This window comes from Harmonia axyridis, chromosome 3 (genome assembly GCF_914767665.1).
Source record: "Harmonia axyridis chromosome 3, icHarAxyr1.1, whole genome shotgun sequence".
Lineage (NCBI taxonomy): Eukaryota > Metazoa > Arthropoda > Insecta > Coleoptera > Coccinellidae > Harmonia > Harmonia axyridis.
Window position 1 is genome coordinate 10,514,220 of NC_059503.1, and position 16,433 is coordinate 10,530,652.

The 16,433-nt window shown below is 32.2% G+C and overlaps 2 protein-coding genes across 3 annotated transcripts; one reads left to right on the top strand and one right to left on the bottom strand.

Annotated features, from left to right (window-relative positions):
* Positions 1-844: 844 nt before the first annotated feature.
* LOC123676795 (lysophospholipid acyltransferase 6) lies at positions 845-16,079 on the top strand. 2 transcript variants are annotated; one of them, XM_045613012.1, is made up of 10 exons: positions 845-993; positions 2,125-2,337; positions 3,062-3,207; positions 3,562-3,639; positions 3,918-4,009; positions 4,204-4,448; positions 5,075-5,407; positions 12,494-12,691; positions 12,746-12,897; positions 13,113-16,079. In XM_045613012.1, the coding sequence occupies exons 2-10, from the start codon at positions 2,251-2,253 to the stop codon at positions 13,279-13,281; spliced, it is 1,500 nt and encodes a 499-aa protein (XP_045468968.1). In that variant the 5' UTR covers positions 845-993; positions 2,125-2,250; the 3' UTR covers positions 13,282-16,079. The 2 variants fall into 2 exon arrangements, with proteins under 2 accessions (XP_045468968.1, XP_045468969.1); XM_045613013.1 differs by lacking the exon at positions 845-993 and adding an exon at positions 2,025-2,042.
* On the bottom strand, positions 5,605-11,509 carry LOC123676794 (IQ and ubiquitin-like domain-containing protein). Its single transcript, XM_045613011.1, has 4 exons — positions 11,176-11,509; positions 9,344-9,766; positions 7,358-7,865; positions 5,605-6,661 (listed from the first exon to the last, which is right to left on the bottom strand). The coding sequence occupies exons 1-4, from the start codon at positions 11,419-11,421 to the stop codon at positions 5,685-5,687; spliced, it is 2,154 nt and encodes a 717-aa protein (XP_045468967.1). The 5' UTR covers positions 11,422-11,509; the 3' UTR covers positions 5,605-5,684.
* Positions 16,080-16,433: the final 354 nt, after the last annotated feature.

Genomic DNA, 16,433 nt, shown 5'->3' on the forward strand with positions numbered 1-16,433 from the left:
TTGTTTAGTCTGAGTTTTTGTATTCATCTAACAATATGAATATTTAGAAATTTCCGAGGAAATTTCTTTATTAGGATCTTGTTTAAACAAAACGAAATTTTGTTTGATTCTAATTTAAGATTGACTACCCATGATTTTATCAACATTACTGACATAACTGTAAGGATTCTGTGCCTTTTATATTCCCCAAAAATCAAATAAAGAATGGAAATAAAATTTTCAAAGATTTTTGAAATGAAATATCCCCTTATTCATTGCTTGGATATTTCGAGGATCTGCTGAGTTATGCCGAATTATTCGGGATATACAGGGTGAGTTTTTGACATACATTTCAACCGAAGATCCCTCCGTTAAAATTTGAATCAAACTCCTAGCCGAAAATTTCCGAGAGTTATCGACCGATCGAGTACTATTGACTCACCCTGTATAGAGAAGTAGCAGAAATTAAAATGTAAAAATTGATCAAGCTCGCAAAAACTCCTTATTTCACATCAGTTCTTATTTTTTTCAATTTTTTCGTACGAGTACAGATATTCTCAAATAAAGGTGAAACAATGTACCATAGTATAAAATTTTCAAATTTTTTTATGATTTCATGATGAATTATTGTTGTTTAAAAACGATTACCTATTTAAACTTAGTTTTTGATACCAGTAGATTTTGCTTGAGAGACGGAAATGAATTAATACATAAACAAATAATATGATTTACAGAGGGGAAAATAAATCATTGTCTGAAATTTACTGTGTTTTTATATTCCTACTACATTCCAAAGGTTAACTGCATATTCGAGGCAACTGATATACTATGGTCAATAAAAATAAATATATCACCGAAACAATAGGTTAGCATTGAATATTAAATTGACTTCGTCTACCACTCTTATGTTTATCAGTTGTGCTAAAATTACATTGATAATGTGAAGTGGGTAGTTGAATTAAGTGGTTTTTTACAGTTTTTTGAAGAGTGAAATATTGTGTTTTTCTGAAGTAGGTAGGTACTCAATTTTGTACGGATACTTATTGAGCTTAGTTTCATATGTGAGTAAAAACCTTTATTTTGAAATATAGACCTACTCTTTTACTTCATTTATATTTTGGTTGGTTATTTCAGTTCATTATATCGACAATATTTGCAATAATGGGTATGAAATTCAGTACAAAAATCGTTCGTTATCCGTCTTTCTATTTAGAATATACAGGATATCCCGAAACTATGGCGCCAAATTTAAACGAAAGATTCGCCATTCGCCATGAAAAATTGTAAAATTAATTTCTGCCGAACAAATTTTTCATTGGTGGTATGTTTGTATTCACAAAAGCGCAATAATCTCGAAAACGGTTAGTTTTTCTGGATTCAAACAAGTATATATTTTTCACTAAAAATTGAATTGGGATTACGAAAAAAGTATAATTTTTCTTATTTTACCAGTGGCGTGAAAAATAGGGGAGAAAACGGATCATGATGCCTTTTTTGTACGCCACTGGTGGCACCTGAAAATGTAATTTTGTTTTAGAAATCAAGCACTCATTGAACACAAATATTCATTCAAATTTAATTGAAAAATTTTGGAAATTGTGGAAGTTATGAATAAAAATTATTTTAATTTTTCATATTCAACACCCTATATATTTGCAACGAACGACATTCGAGAAAAGAAATATTGGAAAAGTCTTATTTATTTTTAAAACGAATCTTTTGTTTCAATTTTGCACCATATTTTAGGATATCCTGTATAATCCATAAGTTTGAAGACAAGGAATCAAAATCGCAGTAACCTACAGTTGAAAATTGGCGGTATTGTTTTCAATATTAAAATCTTCAAATTCCCAATAGGATGATCTGTGAGATAATTTATACCAAGGGGTAAGGTTTAATTTTTTTTAATAATCATACCATACCAAACTTCGGCTACGCTTATGAGTGCGCCAATTTTACAGGAACCTATACATCTCGTATTTCGCACTGTCTTGTTGACTTTAATTAGAGAGGTTATCAGAAATGACGGCTAAAATCAGATGATAGTTGGCAGAAAGATGTTGGTAGTGTCAAATTGTAAATTCTTATAGAAATAACCTTCAACCTACAGTGATTTTTATCTTAAAAATAAACATTATTTCATAGGACTGAAACAACCGTATCTACATTCACATTTTTTATGGACATGTATAAGTACATGAATTGAAAAAGCGTCCCTAGGGCTTCCTGTGTGGATTTTTAGTAAACAACTAAGCAAAATTTTCAATAAAAATGAATTCTAATCACGAAGGGGGTTTCCACCCTGGGAGTACATTATTTTTGGGACTTTCAAAATCAATCGGAATGGCTTTAGATCAGGTGAGTAATTCTTTTTATAATTGGTAACTACCCTGCACCCTACCCGGTATTATGATCTTGATAACGTAATGAATGAATGGGTATTTTAATTTGAACTTTTTTATATCACGTTCAAATCCGAAATGAATTCACAAAAATTCAGGCATATTTGGTTTTTGCGATTTAAACTTGATATTCATTCAATACCAAAATTTATTTTGGAATAAAGATTTTTCCTTTGGGTTTTATTATTTCAACGATCTTTTTGAGAATATTCGCAATTAAACTTCGAATTCCTTATCACAAATTTCGAATGAAATATGAACTCATTTAACCTTCATTTCAAACAAAATTACTTAAATAATTACTTATAAAATTGAAAATCATTTCTGAAACTATCGAGTAAGTTTTAGTTATAACCAGAAATCATCATGTCACAGATTCTACAAATTTAAGCATAATTACATTTGAAGATAGGATATCAACCATATTATCTCTTCTTGGAAGGATAACGTTGGATGATTAAGAACATTTATCCAATATTTACACAAAAATACAAACTTTTAAATATAAAATCTATTAGTTTTTTGAATTGTCAATTCCCTATAATTCAGATAATTGTAGAACTTATGACCCCTTCAATTATATCAAAAAATGAATAAATGAAATACATAGATTTTAGCTGAAAATTAGAAATCTCCTTAAATATTCAACCATTTTTTTCATTCATGATTTTTTTTTGCAGACAAATTTTGTTGTGAGTCAAATTGTACTTCTACTATTTGCTTTCATATTACGCACACAACTTCATCCATCGAAAACAAAAGGTACCACCCGTCATTGGTTTGAACTTATTGTGGGCCTTCTAGCTGGTCTATTTTGTTTTGGAAGGTAAAGAATATTCACAGCGTTCGATTAAAATCTTGGAAATGCTATATTTTTGTTCAAAAAGGTCAAGCATGTCGAGCGAAATTAATGAGAATAAATTTGTTTTATTACTGCTGAATACATTCCAATTGTTTGCAATTAAGTACTGAGAACATTCTGAATTGATTTCAATGACAATTCATCTCTAAGGAATAAATGGATATGATATGATACAGAAAAATGTCTAGATACTTTTTTGGCATATTCCCAAGAAATTTTTTCTATTCTTCAAAACCTAATATTTATTCTGAATAAAAGTGTTAATTTATGTTTTGAAATTGATACTATCTCGATATTAGCTAAAATTTGTACTTTTAGACATATATTACATATATTTGTAATGCCTGGAATTTGTTACATTGTAATGTCAAAAGTGGATCCAAAGCCAATGCCAAGGTGAGCATCAATAAAGTTCTTTTTTTTTTAAGTATATATAAAAAATTTTTAATCGAGTTTTATCTGTTTTGATATTATAAATAAGTTTATGCTTGTGGTATGTAAAGTTTGATTAATATTTTTTAGAGAATCTGTAAGTCATAAACAATATAACAAAATCAGTGAATTTTTTGTTGAAGTTGTAATGTTGATTATTTGTGGGTTGATGCTTATCTGAAAAAAAAAAACAGTTTATGCCCAAATCTAACTTCTATCAAAATATAATGTATTTCTTTCAGGATTGTTTTAGCTATATCTCTGATATATTTATCAATTTTACATTTATATCGGCAAATCTACGATTATGGATCTTCAAATGTAGATATAACAGGTATGCATTGGTACATATCATGAAATTGAAAATTATTCTTAATATTATTAAAAATTAGTAATAGTTGAGGTTTTAAACCTACAAACTCAACAATAAAAACTCAAATTTTTCTCAGTAAACATTATCCTTTTTCTTTTATAAATATCAAATTGTAACTGGGTAGAGCCCTAATATCAAGTAGGCACTGGTTCTAGGTCCAATTATGGTGGTGACTCAAAAAATAACATGTCTGGCATTCAGTTTACATGATGGAAAGACAAAATCAGAAGAAGAGATGAATAGAAACCAAAAATTGGAAGCAATAAAAGAAACACCAAGTTTGCTAGAATATTTCAGTTACTGCCTCTCCTTTCAGACATTTATGGCTGGACCTAGTGTTTCTTTCAAAACCTACATTGATTTTATTAAGGGTAAAAATACAGCAATATCAATGGCAAAGGTTCGTCTATTTTGAATGCATCCAGAATAGGCTATTTTACAAATGTTTTAAATTATTCAGTGATATTTATCGATTATATAAACGTGAATATTTTCAATTCAATGAAATACTTCGGAATAAAATAAAAATCAACATATTAAACAGTTTTACCCATAAATATGTAAACATATACAAAAGTATTCGTTTTCTTTATTGATTCAACTAATTTTTTTTGCGAAGAACATTTGGATGTAAGTGATACACTTATTGATGTTTGAAGGTGAATGTAATTTCAGATTCTGAATCTTCATTAATATTTTTTAATAGGTTGTCATTGTATCATGTTCCGGGGATTTACTCTAGAAGGCTATGTGATTCACAGCAAAACAAATTAACAAATGACACATGTATTCATCGATAATTCTGTTCTCAAAACATGATATTAACTCTAATTTTTGTAGTGTTTGGAGCTTTTTTTGCATATGTGATAACAAATCACCGTATAACGTTCTTAAAAGTTTGATCTACGAGAATTCATGGGACAATATATATTTTGAACTGTCAAATAGCCTATTGAATCAAATAACTAATTTATTTACTTATCTTTTTTGCATTAATGACAATAACCATGTGTTACTTCATTTCAGAAAACTGACAATGGGTTAACCAAAGAACCTTCTCCATTATTTGCAGTTTTATGTAAAGTACTTACAGCCGCAGCATGTGGTTCAATTTTCCTTGTAGTGGGTGGGTACTTCCCAATAAGTAGTTTGAAAGAACAACAATTCTTAGATGATTCTATTACCTACAAATTCGGGTATATGTACTTATGTTTGCTCATCTGCCGGTTGAAATATTACTTTGCTTGGATGTTTGCCGATGCTATATGCAATAATTCCGGATTGGGATTCAATGGATATACAGAAGACGGTACAGAGAAATGGGATGGTGTCTCTAATATTGACATATTCAAGTTTGAGGTAGGTTCTGTTATTTTCTTTAATTTTGAATTGATTTGATGTTTATTAATTCTATTTGTGGTTGGAATTTCTAGTGATTCAACACTTTGAATTGTTAAATTCAAGTTAAAATTAATGAATCAAATCTATAGCAGGATTATAGAAATTAATAAAATGGATTGTAATGCAATTATTACATTTCAAAAAAGTATTTCTGATTCAATTGCAATTGCAAGGTTGTTACAAATTTAATATTCTATATATACAAAAAAATTTGGTCATCGACATAACCAATAATCTAAAAAAATAGACGTTTACTACGATCAATTCTGAAAATTTTTCGATAATCATTATATCCATTGGGATCAAGATTATCCACAGATGAGACTTTATACAATGTTTTGAATCGACGCTCTACAGACATAAGTTCTTTGAAATACAACTTTGCCAGTGCATGTTTGTTAAAAATATGGTTCCGGAATTCCTCTTCATATACTTTTTCGAGATTTTCGACCTTAACGTGAGCCTTTCCTTCCTCAAGAGTCAGTAAAATACAGTTCCAAGGTGACCAATCAACATCTTTTTGCCATCGCACCATTCGTAAATTGTATAAGTCCTTGTTTTCGGAAATGGCAGAGTGAGAATGCCAAATTTGCGTCACCAAATAATGGATATCTTTATCTTGAAGAATGTAGGCCACCGAAGATGGGGAATTGTTGAATCTTTCCGACTTTCTTATCTGGTCAAGTATGAAGTGATAAGGCGATAGGTCTACCCAAGGTTCAACAGTCTTATCAAACCATTTGCAGGAGTTGCAAATGCTAACCTCTCTAGTTCTCGCGTCCAATTTGAAGCAATCTAAAGTTTTCATCTTTTCACAACGTTGACAAACAAAGAGATTCTTCGTCATGTATTCCAACTTGAGCTTCTCCGGTTTAGCAGTTAAGATCTCAAAACACTCTTTCTGCTTGAAATGATGCAGCATGGCTGAGTCTATCCTCTTTTGCAATGCCTCTATTTTTTTATTCGAGAATCCCCTGGAAAGAAGTCCCAATGCTCTATCGATAAGTTTGTTGAGTTCGATTGCTATCTCACAAATATCATTCCGAAGGGATAATTTTAACTCGAATAAGGCGTCCATTCTTTTGGGCTCTGACAAGCTTCTGTCTACTACTTTCTGATAAAGAACATCTATTTCCCTAGCTTTTTGGTTTTCCAACGAGTCCAGAGCCACTGGTAGGTACTTGTAGCGGCAGTACCATTTCGTTGGTTCGCCTGAAATTTAGGTAATATGAGTTTATTTGGCGAATATGGTACACAGTAAATGTGCCTTACGTAGATCTCAAAAGTTTCGGCTCAAAGGACCTCGCAAAATTCGAACTATTTGAGCTTAAGGCATCTGCCCAAGTAAATTATAAACATTTTGTAAGTATTACGACTCATGACGCAATCGATTTCGTAAACTAAACTGTCATTAAATTGAAACATCCTTGAATTAGCGTTATTTTCAAAGCCGACTCGATATTTTGAAATTTTACAATTTGCTCATACAGTTAAAATTTGTGCTAAAACTTTTGAGACATATGTGACTCATTAAGTGGTGACTTCTCGATCAGAAAAGTCGATTTGCAAATCGCCAGTAGTTTTGTTCTTCTCGGTGACATTTTTATAACTGTACGCTTGAGTATCCGATGATAAGAATTGATAAACCTACGTAGGGAAATGCACGATGTCTGTTAGGTTCCAGTTTTGAGCGAAAAACACCACTGAGAATACCACTAGATTACCCACATTTGGGAGTGTCAAGAACCATACGAACATGGTATTGTTGTACAGCATACATATCTATCAGCACTATTTTTAACAGTACCTTCCTAAAAATTGAATCACCAACTGATGGGTTTGGTTAGTGAGACGGAGAGTACTTTTTGATCGAATCCTTTAGGACGAAAGAAGTGAAATTCAACTTGCCTAGTTTCTTGAGGTGATTCAGATCCCTTTGCTTGATAGCGTCTCTGTGTACGACCTGCTGTAACTTTTCTATGGTCTTGAAAATTTCCACCTCTTTGTCGGAAAGCAAGGCCAACTCCGCAATTTTAGCCGGTCCACAGTACATAGCGTTAATTTTCGCTATTTCCCCTTGTTTCCATTTCTCCGCTATGGCGTACATCATTGCAAAATCGGCCCTTGACCTTGGAAACACCTGACAGATCAGGTCTTTTCTCCTCCTACGCCTGTCTTCCTCCAATTCGGCTTGTTCTCTAGCCAGTTCTCTGGCCTTGCGTTCACGGTACTCGGCCCGTAAGATCTTCAGGCATTTTCTCATTTTCCAAGCTCTGTAGTACCTCTGGATCGTGCGTATCCTGGTTTCGATGTCCAATCGTCTTTCGCGTTCCTCGGAAGTTTCATATGGGCGTGGCGTCAGTATACGGTCGGTAATGCAGGGCACGAAGACGTCGTCCTTGTACATCTGGGTCGCCTGCGGACAGAGTTGGATACTCAACATGACGTGTTCATTTATTATTTAGGTCCTAACGAACTAGTTATAAGTTGACGAGTTTGCGAATTAGCTAAGAATCGTTAGTTTGCGACCTAAAATCGGTTACTGAACTGATGAATGCTTTAGTGTATAAACTTGAAACACGATTCTTTTTTATTGTTATCGATTATTTACGGTAGATTCGCAATCTAGGTACATATAATATTATACTGAGTGGCGAGCAAGGTTGTTGTATATACGGTCTTAATGATATTAAATAGTCGAGATTATTTATTCAAGTTTTTGAATTGGCTGCAAAGTCTTCAAACGATAAAAGAGAATTCAATTGTCGAAAGCGAACGTCACATTAGAACGTGGCCAAATGCATAATTCACGGTTCGACTGATAGATCCATATTAGAAATTCTCAATTGGGGGATATCATCAACAATGAATAAGTAAAAAAAAAATTATAATGTATCAAGAACTCATTTCTTTACGTAATTTTGTCAACTTGAAGCTGATTCAATATGTATATTTCTATTGATTGTATTAGTAAATTTCCGACACTCCAAAAAGAATAATTATACAGAGTGGTATAAGTATGAAACGCCCCAATTATCTTAGAAACGGATTTCACGATTTTTATAGATTTTGGTGTGCAAGGATCTTGTGATATGGCCGATATTATGGTGGTGTTTACATTGTTGTCGGATCAATTTCATCTTTTTTTTACTTCGGCGAAAATAATGTATAGGGAACACCACATGAAAAATATTCAGTATTTCTTAAGGATTTCAAAAGGCCGAAATTTCCGAGAAGAATAAAGTTTTCTATACTTCGCTGTACTCGCTCTGTATAGAGTTAATCGCTACCTAATAATCACTATATTCTCATGAGATAGCTTCATGATTCAGAATGAGATGAAAGAAGGATTCGAGTACAGAGACTAAATAAAACACAGTGGCGACACGAGTGGTCTCGTGATTGGCTGAGTCTAAATATGGCGGCTTTTTGTTCATACCTCCGTTTATCTGATTTTTGGGATTTATTCAAAATGTAAGGCCCATTTTACCAAGTCACTGTAGTATTCTTCAATTGAATAAATTTGTTCTATATACAATCAAATACTATCAGGCCCAATAATTTTGATTTTGACGAAGTGTCAGTTCAGTTCAGTCAATTGTAGTCTTTAGTTCTAAGATTTTATGTCCCAATTCGCCATTTTTAGGCTCAATTTGAACGTATCGTCGCCACTGTGTTTTATTACGTCACTGTAGATTCAAGAAGCGAAGCGCTGCAAAATGTAGGTAAGCGAAGTGGTTTGGGCAACTAGCAAAGTTCGCCTGGAGGTGGGTGGCATAGCACTTTATCCTTACGTGACGATTTCTGCCAGTTTATCGAAATTACCTCAAATACAAACATTCGTTTTGTTACAAACGAAAATTTCATAGATTGGCTCTTTTGAAGTCAGCCTACCTGTGAGTACGGCATGTCTAGCTTCCTGTTTCTGCACCAGCTGGTCTGGGTGTCTCTGCTGCTCATCAGATCAGGGCTTCTGTGCGGAGGGCGTGGCCCCGTCTGGGAGAAGGCGTGGTGGAACTCCGATCCCGTGTTGACGTTTCTGTAGCCTCCATCCCAAGGCTTATCTATGGCCCTGTTGTACACCTCGACAGGCACGCATTTGGTGATGTCCGTTACGGAGTCGGTTATCGACACGCACATGTAGTCGGGGATCACCAACTCTTCGTAGTCGCAAATGTTGAGCAGTTTCTCCATGAACTTCTCGGAGGTGATCATGCAGGGCAGCGCCTCGTGCGGATCGTCCTTGAACTCGTTGAGCTGCTCGTGCTTCATCAGCTTCATCTTTATGACTTCATGCTTCATGCGCCTCGGCCTCACCTAGAGATGAGAATAAGTTTACTCTTGGAGGTTTTCGTGAGGCTGCGATGAAATTATTTCAATGATTTAGGGGGGATGTAAGTAAGTGATGCTATACAAGGTGAGTCTTAAAGTTGTTCATTAAATTCAACTATAGATCCCTCCAATCAAATAAATACAATTTTTCCAGATTCGACTGGAGGCTGCTCATTTTGTTATTTTCACATGATTCATTAAGAATGAAATGAATTTAAGTGTGAAGGCTTCTCTAACTAAGAGACATATTCATGATTCTAACGATTCCCAAGTTATAGACTCCCTGATATATAAAAGTGTACGAAATAAGTATGAAGAAAGCAATAAGTGATGATTCAAAGTCATTCTTGGAATGATCAATCATTTCAGAATGATCTAAATTTTTAGTTTGAAGGATTTGAAATCATTGAAAAATTACACTTTCATTATGGATTCAGCTCTGAGCTAGGGCAATGTTGCCACGCTTTTTGTTTTTGATAAAAGTTAGATACTTTACTTCAGGGGGACATACAAAATAAGATTTTTCCGACGACTGCTACAGAATTAATGATTCTAAATTGGAATTTGATCACAAATTGTTAGCTGGTTCTCACTTCATATGGTTCTTGTATTGTATGCATTTTGAATGCATACAATCCAAGATTGCATACATCAATCAATAGATTTGCAATAATGAAAATTAATCCAGATAATTTTTCAAAGAATAAGGATAATAATAGAAGTTCTCTTAACTTCTATGGTCGCAATTATTGTTATCTCGGTGTTGTAAAGATCAAAAGGGCAGCCACATCTGAAAAAATTGTAAATGAAAAAAGTTTGATTGGTTGAAGGAATTTGTAGTTGAATTCAATGTACAACTTTAAGATTGACCCTGTACATACTTTGTTTATACAGAAATGGAATGAAGTCAGTGAACGAAGGAAAAGTCGTGACAAAAATTTCTAAATAATCCTTTTATTGCTTACAAAACAAATTTTAAGATTTTTTTCCTAACGTTTCATTGTATACTGGGAAGATTGATTACGTTTCATTGAAATTAACTCAAAATTTTATATGTGATGAAAACCCTGACTATAACAGATAATAAGATGAGTTGAAAACAAGTAAAACCAATTCTTCCCGTTCTATGCCACATCTGACAAATTATTCAAGGTCAAAGTTCCCAAAAATAGGGCTTTCGTGTTTTTAGCCAAATGGTAAGTTTTATCACAAAAAATAGCCGTAAGAAATTGTAGATGGTGCAATTTTCTGTGTTTAGGTCTTGTTTTCAATACTAAGAAAACAATAAAATAGAAATCTTGGGGATTTCTATTCAAAATGCGGCAACTTCAGATACAGATTCTGGTGAGAATAATTTTTTGGAACTGGCAACACCGTGCCCAACTCTACCTCACCTCTATCACTGCGGCTGCTATACATTTTATGTAGTCGAAGTCCGTGTTGGGGACGAACGATTGAGCAAAGATGCCACCATCTTTAGTGGTAAATTTCACGGCCAGTCTGGATTTCCTCTCGGTAAGCTGGACGTCGAATATGTAGATGGGCACATCTTCTTCGATCTCTGGTCCGAAGTGTCTCTCGAGATATCCAGATTCCTCATTTTTTGAAGATTTCGAGTCTTCTTTCTCGTCTACCTCCATAGTTGTTCGTTAGAAGAACTGATATTTGTATGCGGGAAACTGTTCCAGAAAAATTGAGACCGTCACGTTTACAAGACATCGTGGTTTGTTACCAAGCAACAGATGAAAATTGATTTAACATCAACAACCTTATTTCTATGTTTTTTTTTTAATCTATAGATGTGTTCGATTATTAACTTATTGGAGTATAATTTACCAAATTGTGTTTGGAAATTGTAGAATTATGTGTATTCCTAGACTGTCAGCAAAATCAGTCGAGTCGTTTGACTTCATGAAATGCTTGGTTTTGCATCACTATGCAACAATATTGACATCTCATGAAATGGAACTTGATATTGAGATTTTTTCAGTGGTTCCTGTCAATTTTCATCCCTATTCAAGAAATTAAATTGCTGTATTCGAATATTCTAAGAATATTAAATTAACTTTTGAGCAAGAAGGCCAGAGGGTTTATATTACAGAAAAAGATATAGTACATATATGTATATCCTTAACAATAGGCCTTTTTCGAGTATATTTCTTAGCCTGACGGTGCATTCTAAAAATGCCCATGCCTCCAGGCAATCTAGTGTGTCCATAATACGCGCTTCAGATAACCAGCTCTACGAGACCGACTTCAAATGCTCAAAAAGACGTTAAAAAGCTTACGCTATATTTCGCGACTCTTTTCAATTTAAACACATCATGCTTAATGTTTCTTTTGATTGCAGATCTTATTAATTTACATATTTATGATATATCTTATTGTTGCATATCTTTTAATAATAATAATAATGAATATTAAGGGCCAGTTGCACAATTTGCCTAAACATTGATTAAAAATTTAAACGTTGATTACTCTATGATTTCTTGAGAGAAATCAGAAATTAATCGACGTTAAAATTTTAATCAATGTTTAGGCAAATGGTGCAAATGGCCCTAAATGATTAAGATTATATTTGATAATTCATTAACCCAAATTTTGAAATTGTTCAGATTCTGAACTTAGAATGTGATGGATTAGATTAATAATTTCCTGTTTGATTAGAATGAAAAATGATAACTCATGTGATGTATTGATCTCTCTTTACAGACTGGAACAAATTTGAAAGAAACCATAGATGCCTGGAATATTCGTACTAATATTTGGTTGAGAACAGTTGCTTACGAGCGAGCCCAAAAATATCCAACTCTTATGACATTTGCGCTCTCAGCTTTATGGCATGGATTTTACCCCGGCTATTACATTACATTCGCTAGTGGAGCACTATTCACTGCGGCTGCAAGAATTGTTAGTATAGTATAATGATTTCAAAGACAACAGCTGAAATATTATCGTTTTCAGGGACGTAGGCATATTAGACACTTCTTCTTGAAGACCAATGAACTGAAGGCATTTTATGATGTCTTGACTTTTATAATAACTCGATTAGTGATAATTTATATCACCTTCTCATTCGTTTTATTGGAATTCGGCCCAAGTCTTCAAATATACATGTAAGTATCACAGATGAATAATACACACAGACTGATTATCTATAGGCTGATCCATTGTCAAGTCTGAGGTGAAATACAGGTGTGCCAACCTACTCTTGAGAAATATCACCAATCTGAATTGTCTTAAACTAAATCTAATAAGTGTATTGCATTTCGGTACATCTTAGTCAAATCATTGTCATCTTGTTTTGAACTGATTGATGTATTTCTTTCAGGAGTCTCTATTGGTGTTTGCATATCTTAGGAGTTGTTCTGTTGGCATTAGGTCCTTTTATTATCCCGAAACCTAACAGACCGAATCAAAGAAATCCTGGTAATGTCAATGTTAATCAAATCGAAAATACCCTAAGACAGGTTGGACCCATAACAAACAGCTCTTCATAACCACTTCAAACAAATTTGGACAGATTTGTTATGAAAAATATTTTTCAAGTTTTGTTGGAACTCTATATATTTTTATAAGAACATAAACCGATAATTTTCTGAATTTTTTCTTGTCGATATTCGATTTTTCTAATTATTTACACTTGCATAAACTATTTCCTCTTAATCAATGGGAATTAAATTATCAGAATGTAAAAATGATGGACCAAAACTTCTTGGATAAATCTCGGTGTTACCAAATTATTTATGGCCATGGACTGATATATTTTTGAATTTATTTCTATATTATTTTACTGAAAATTTTTTCAAATTTGAATATTATTTATTAAAAAAAAATTGATGTGGTTTTTTGATATTCTTTTATGGATTTTTCGAATAATAAAGTGAGTTATTAAGAACGCTAGGTCTTAGTGGCCCCGTCAAATGTGACCAAAAAATTTCGCTAATTATTTTTAATTACAAAATAAGTAGTGCAATAATCGAATGAGAAATTTATGAAAAGACTTTCCCAGATAGCACAAGTCCTACAGATGTTGGATGGATATATTATATATGTAACTGATATTTCAGAAATCCATAAGATATCTCATAAATATATTGGATGTTCTATGAACATCCAACCAATTGGACATCCTTAAGATATATTACATTCATAAGATATCGCCTACCAATATTTATTTATTAATAAGATATCCTCAAAATGTCCGGAATGAATATCCATGACATATTTTCATGTTCATGAGATATCCTTTGTGAATAAAATTACCTCCGATATTAATTTTTCCTTTATGAAATTGAATTAGAATATATGGTAATATGGATAATGAGATATTATCTTGAATATCATCACTTTCTAGGAAGAATAAAGAAACATAATTTATAACTGACAAAAAAAACTCAATAAAAAACACAATAAGTCAAAAAGAAAAACAACATAGAAAAAATAATTCTTTAAAATGTAAAAAATTCAATTTTAGAGTTCAAACTGATTCAATCGATCTTCATCCATTTTGAATTTTCGTATGGTCTCCTTAGGGAATCCATAAGAAAGGATTTTCTATGAACTTTCATAGAATATCCAGTTTTTGATACCAATTTATTTTCTGTTGATGTAATGGACATCCATAGGATATCATGCTATCTGGGTTCCTAATTGACAATTCCTTATTAATGAAAATAGATTGATATACTTATTAATGTTAACTATTATTTTCAATAGAAAACCTTTGGAATCGTTCAGGAGGGAAAAATATAACCCCCCTGAAATTTTTACAGTTTTTGTGTATGCATTTCAAGGACGGGTATAACTATGACAGAGCTTTTTATTACTGGTAATTTGTCGAGTTTTTCTCTAACACTGCTGCTGAACTTTCACTAATTGTTATCTCATTTATCTGTCGCTAACGCTCAATAATTATTTCCACAATATATTCAATTAATGAAAAATGAAGATCGGTTCAAAAGTACACTGTTGAGTTCCTGCTTCAAGTACAAATTAAAAAATTGCTATGGTTGGAATGTACTAATTATACTACACTGCCTTCAATGCAAGGTCATTGACCTAATAATGAGTTGCCTTTGGTAAAAAAGCTGTAAGTGTGCAAATGGTTTAATTTTAATATATTTGAATTTGGTAAATTGTTTGGCAGTTGAGGCGTATCGTGTGATTTCTTGTAGTACATAAATTCTCATCATTATACATCTTCTTTCTGTATAAAATAATGATTTCGACTCAATTAACTTCAAATTTTCAGTATTATAGTTATAATATTTACATCTTTTTTATATTCTTGTTTTATTTCATATATATTTCGTAATACTGAAATCTGAGGAGAGTAGAAAAAACTTACCTTACATTTTATGAAAATTACTTCAAGAATCATCAGAGCTTTTCATTTTTTTGTACATTATTAAACCAAAGGATTCAAACATAGACTTCTAAACTTTGTGAAGACTGAAATTATCAAAAGCCCTAGCAGCGACAACTATTAAATTTGAAAGAAAAAAGTACAAACTTCAATTATTTTCTTCCATTGTTCAACTTCTTGTTATCTAAGTATATCGAGAAAAAGGCATTTAAAATAAGATATAGCATGGAATGTGTGTAATATTTCTGGGCATCTTTATTAAATTTTGTTCATATTGGATATGAATGATGAATGACAAGATATTTGTAACTTTTCTATAGTGTGATATTTCCGTTTTGTAGTTGTGATATACTTATATTATAACCGCACAAATTTATTATCTTCCATTAACTGTAATGTAATATGCACACAGGAATCGTTCTTCCAAATTATTTTAAGGAATCTATTATGTGTTAATATTAAACTGTAAAACCAAAAATTGTGATAAAATTATGTGATGTAAAATGTGAATTTTGAATTTATTCATTGGATTGTGTTCCATATAAGATACACAAGGTAAACTTTGTTTTAATGAATATTCTCTTTGATTCATTGGTTGTATCCAGTGAATAAATATTTGTCTCTCAGATTGATACGAGCCATATCTTCGTTTAACAATGTAATATGAAATTTTATATTTAATTATAGCTTAAATTTATCTGAGAAACAAAATTTTTTTCATTCTGGATACTACCAATTAATCAATTTTGATTTATTGAAATTAAACATTGTGTACTTTGTAGTTGAGTATTTAATAACCTTTATTATGACAAGATGAAGTGATTCAATGTTCCGATTTGTGACTAGGAAGTTTTTAATTTTTTGATATTGTGGAATTAAATTTTTTCGCGATGCTATTGTGATTCAATAAAAGTTCATTTGTCTCATAAATCTTGTTTAATTTACAAAATAACGTCTTACAATTAAGTCAACTATAATGAACTACATTTACATACCAGAAATTTGGTTAAGAAAATCAGTTTCTTGAAAGTAGTGAACTTTCTAGTTCTTATGATCAATGAACTCTGAAGGGAAAAAAGTACTGATTAATTTTTATTTGATGATGCACCAAATTGGATAATTCTTTTTCTGTTGTGTTCATTACTGTCATGTTGTTTGTACAACGAAGTATTTTCAAACAAATCGTACGGAAAACAAAAAAAAGGTTTTCCTTTTTCCTCCAACCAAGTGAACAATTATAGAGTATAATTTGACACTTCGAAGAAAGTATTTTGGGTTGCCTGA

What these genes read in the sequence shown, in the direction of transcription:
- LOC123676795 (XM_045613012.1), top strand. Translation starts at nt 2,251, where the DNA reads ATGAATTCTAATCACGAAGGGGGTTTCCACCCTGGGAGTACATTATTT. An exon ending in CAGCAATATCAATGGCAAAG is followed by an intron (nt 4,449 to 5,074) that starts GTTCGTCTATTT and finishes ACTTCATTTCAG; the next exon opens with AAAACTGACAATGGGTTAAC. An exon ending in CCAAGTCTTCAAATATACAT is followed by an intron (nt 12,898 to 13,112) that starts GTAAGTATCACA and finishes TATTTCTTTCAG; the next exon opens with GAGTCTCTATTGGTGTTTGC.
- LOC123676794 (XM_045613011.1), bottom strand. Translation starts at nt 11,421, where the DNA reads ATGGAGGTAGACGAGAAAGAAGACTCGAAATCTTCAAAAAATGAGGAA. An exon ending in TAGACATGCCGTACTCACAG is followed by an intron (nt 7,866 to 9,343) that starts GTAGGCTGACTT and finishes CTCTGTCCGCAG; the next exon opens with GCGACCCAGATGTACAAGGA. An exon ending in GAATCACCTCAAGAAACTAG is followed by an intron (nt 6,662 to 7,357) that starts GCAAGTTGAATT and finishes CCTAAATTTCAG; the next exon opens with GCGAACCAACGAAATGGTAC.